The 2959-nt window shown below is 69.1% G+C and overlaps 1 protein-coding gene across 1 annotated transcript; it reads left to right on the forward strand.

The window, feature by feature from the left end:
- The first annotated feature begins 373 nt into the window (after window positions 1–373).
- On the forward strand, window positions 374–2633 carry LOC125091331 (EKC/KEOPS complex subunit LAGE3-like). The gene is made up of 3 exons (XM_047714888.1): window positions 374–627; window positions 1893–2021; window positions 2310–2633. Exons 1-3 carry the CDS (start codon window positions 389–391, stop codon window positions 2422–2424), a joined length of 483 nt encoding a protein of 160 aa, XP_047570844.1. The 5' UTR covers window positions 374–388; the 3' UTR covers window positions 2425–2633.
- The last annotated feature ends 326 nt before the right edge of the window (window positions 2634–2959 follow it).

Here is a 2959-nt window from a genome sequence, read left to right on the forward strand (position 1 = left end):
GGCGGGCAGCGACCACAGGCCTGGCGGCCTCCCTAGGAGCCCATTGGCGCAGGCGCCCTGGGGACGCGTCGGGCTCTGAGACGCAGGGCTTGTGGAGAGAGCCGGGCTTTCCTGGCGGGCCGCCGCCGGGTCGGTTTGGCGGGAAGCGGCCACGCGCCCGGCACCCTTTTCCCCACACCGCCCCGCCCCTCCCCGCCTCTCCCCGCCCCTCCCCGCCCCTCCCCGCCTCGCCCCTCCCCGCCCTTCCCTGAGCCAGTGTGCGCGTGCGCGGCGTGGGGGCGGGGCCCGCGCGAGAAGCGGAGCTTTGGGAAGAAGCCGTAGTTCCTCAGCGGCCACTCGGAGGGGCGGGGCGGCGGGAGCGGCGCCCGGAGGGCGGGGCGCGGCGGCCATGCAGGCGGCAGGCGCAGACGCAGGCGCGGGCAGCGGGGCGGGCGCTGCGGACGACGGCTCGGATGGCCAGGACCGTCGCCGTGGCCCGGGCGGTCCCGGCTTTCCCGGCGGCGCGGGCGAGGCAGCTGCTGCCGCCGCCGGCAGGGCTCGGCCCGTCTCGAGCGTGCGGCACGTCCCGGAGCCGGGCGGAGACGCCGCTGCCACGACTGGAAGGCGGGAGAGCCGAAGACACATATTGTATCCTGCCCGAGCGGACGGCGCGGCCTGGGCCGGGGGCTGGCTGTGGGCGCCAGGGCCCCTGAGGGATCGAAGGGTCGGGGCGGCCTGCGGGCGGACAGGGAGAGGGGCGGTGTTCACCAGGGGCTGGGGACGGCTACGGCGGTCCGGCCAGGGCTGGTGGGACAGTGGTCACGGGGGGTGGGGAGGCTGTGGGGGTCCAGCCCGCGGCTGGTGGGACAGTGGTCACCGGGGGAGCGGCTGGAGGGTCTGGCCAGGGCTGGTGGGACAGTGATCACTGGGGCAGGCTGGGGTGTCTGGCCCGGGGCTGGTGGGACAGTGGTCACAGGAGGTGGGGAGGCTGTGGGGGTCCAGCCTGATTGCTGGTGGGACAGTAGTCAGTGGGGAGTGGCTGCGGGGGTCCGGCCCGGGGCTGGTGGGACAGTAGTCACTGAGGGAGGCTGGGGGTTCCGGCCCGGGGCTGGTGGGGCTGTGGTCACCGGGGGAGCGGCTGGGAGGGTCCGGCCTGGGGCTGGTGGGACGGTAGTCACCTGGGGAGCGGCTGGGGGGGTCCGGCCCAGGACTGGTGGGGCCGTGGTCACTGGGGGAGCGGCTGGGGGGGTCCTGCCCGGGGCTGGTGGGACAGTGGTCACTGAGGGAGGCTGGGAGTTCCGGCCTGGGGCTGGTGGGACGGTAGTCACCTGGGGAGCGGCTGGGGGGGGGGGGTCCGGCCCAGGGCTGGTGGGGCCGTGGTCACCGGAGGAGCGGCTGGGAGGGTCCGGCCCAGGGCCGGTGGGACTGTGGTCACCGGGGGAGTGGCTGGGGGGGGTCCTACCCGGGGCTGGGGGGACAGTGGTCACAGGGGTTGTTGGGGAGGCTGGAGGGGTCCAGCCCGGGGTTGGTGGGGCAGTGGTCACGGAGGGGGCAGGGGAAGCTGGGGGGGTCTGGCCCGCGGCTGGGTTGGAGGGGTACAGAGGGGAGGCAGGGGGTGCTGGGGGAGTGGGGGGGCGGCAGAGAGATGCCAGCAGGGTGCCAATGGCCTGGCTTCAGAGGGATGGGTCGGGGGAGGAAGGAGGGAGAGCAGGGGGATGACCCGGTTGCCGGGGGCGGGGGTGGGGGGCTATGGGCCTGGCTTGGCGTCTGGGGCCAGGGTGGCTGGGCATGATTAGGTCGGGGAAGGGGGTGGGAGCTGTCTTGAAGGGGACTGGGCTCGTCAGGGGGGCCTGAGAAGGGCGGGGGGCAGGCGCAAAATCGTTTGGATGGTGCCTTAAGCCGGTCTCCTCCAGTGCCCTCTGCGTGCCTTTTCCATCCCGCTTGGAGGCGGAGATTGCCTGTGGGTCCCTGGCCCCAGATGCCGAGCCCCACAGAAAGGCTGTCGAGAAGCAGCTCACAGTGAGCGGCAGCGTCCTGGCCGTGTAAGTTCTGGAAGGGGGCCCGGTGGGAGCGGCAGCAGGTAGCAGGCCCGGTTTCCACAGAAGGGGCGCTCAGCTGGACACACCGAGACCCTCCGTGAACGGTTACTTCCAGGGACAGGGGTGGGGGAGGCTGTCTCGGCCTGCACCTGCAGCCTGGCCTGGGGTATAGGGAGGTGCCTTCATGGGGATGTCGGGGTTGGTGGGCTGGATTTGGGGTGGGGGGCGGCAGAGCAAGGAAGGGGAGGAGCTTCAACCTCCGACTCGGTTGCCTTTTCTGCTCCCTTTCAGCCACTGGAGAGCTGAGGATCCTCGCCTCCTGCGAATTTCCGTCCTCAACTTCCTGGACCACCTTTCCCTGGTGATGCGGACCATGCGGCGCTTTGGGCCCCCCGTTTCCCGCTAAGCCTGGGCTGGAGAGAGGGGCTGAAGTCTAACGTGTCCCTCCCCGGGGACTGCTGTCGTACCAGCTGCCACTGTGTTAGGAGGGCCTAATCCTCTGCCACTACCGGCCCCAGGGCACTCGGGGCCCGCCCGCCCGTTTGTTTTGTTTTGTTTTGTTTGCCGCTTGACCGTTCCTCAGTGCAGACAATTAAACGGAGCTGTGCGGTTGGTTCCCTGTCTGGGCTTATTTTCCACCGTGGCACCACCTCCAGAGGGTCTTCCCTTTGTCCTCGGGGGAAGCGGAGGGGATGTAGATAGGGAGGCGTGAGAGCTGACTGAAGACCGTGGAGGAAATGGGAGAACACGGCTTCTGTCCTTCTCTGTCCTTCACTGTCCTTTGCTGTCAACGGCTCTCTCCGCTCGGTGGAATGTGTCCTTAGTTTTTTCCTTGTGTTTATATGCTAAACGGAGAATAATGAAGAAGGGGTAATATTTTGCACGTTTCACATGTCTCCGGATGTTTTCCCCATCGAATGTGAACTTTTCCTCTATGAAAA

This window comes from Lutra lutra, chromosome X, assembly GCF_902655055.1.
Source record: "Lutra lutra chromosome X, mLutLut1.2, whole genome shotgun sequence".
NCBI classification, from domain to species: domain Eukaryota; kingdom Metazoa; phylum Chordata; class Mammalia; order Carnivora; family Mustelidae; genus Lutra; species Lutra lutra.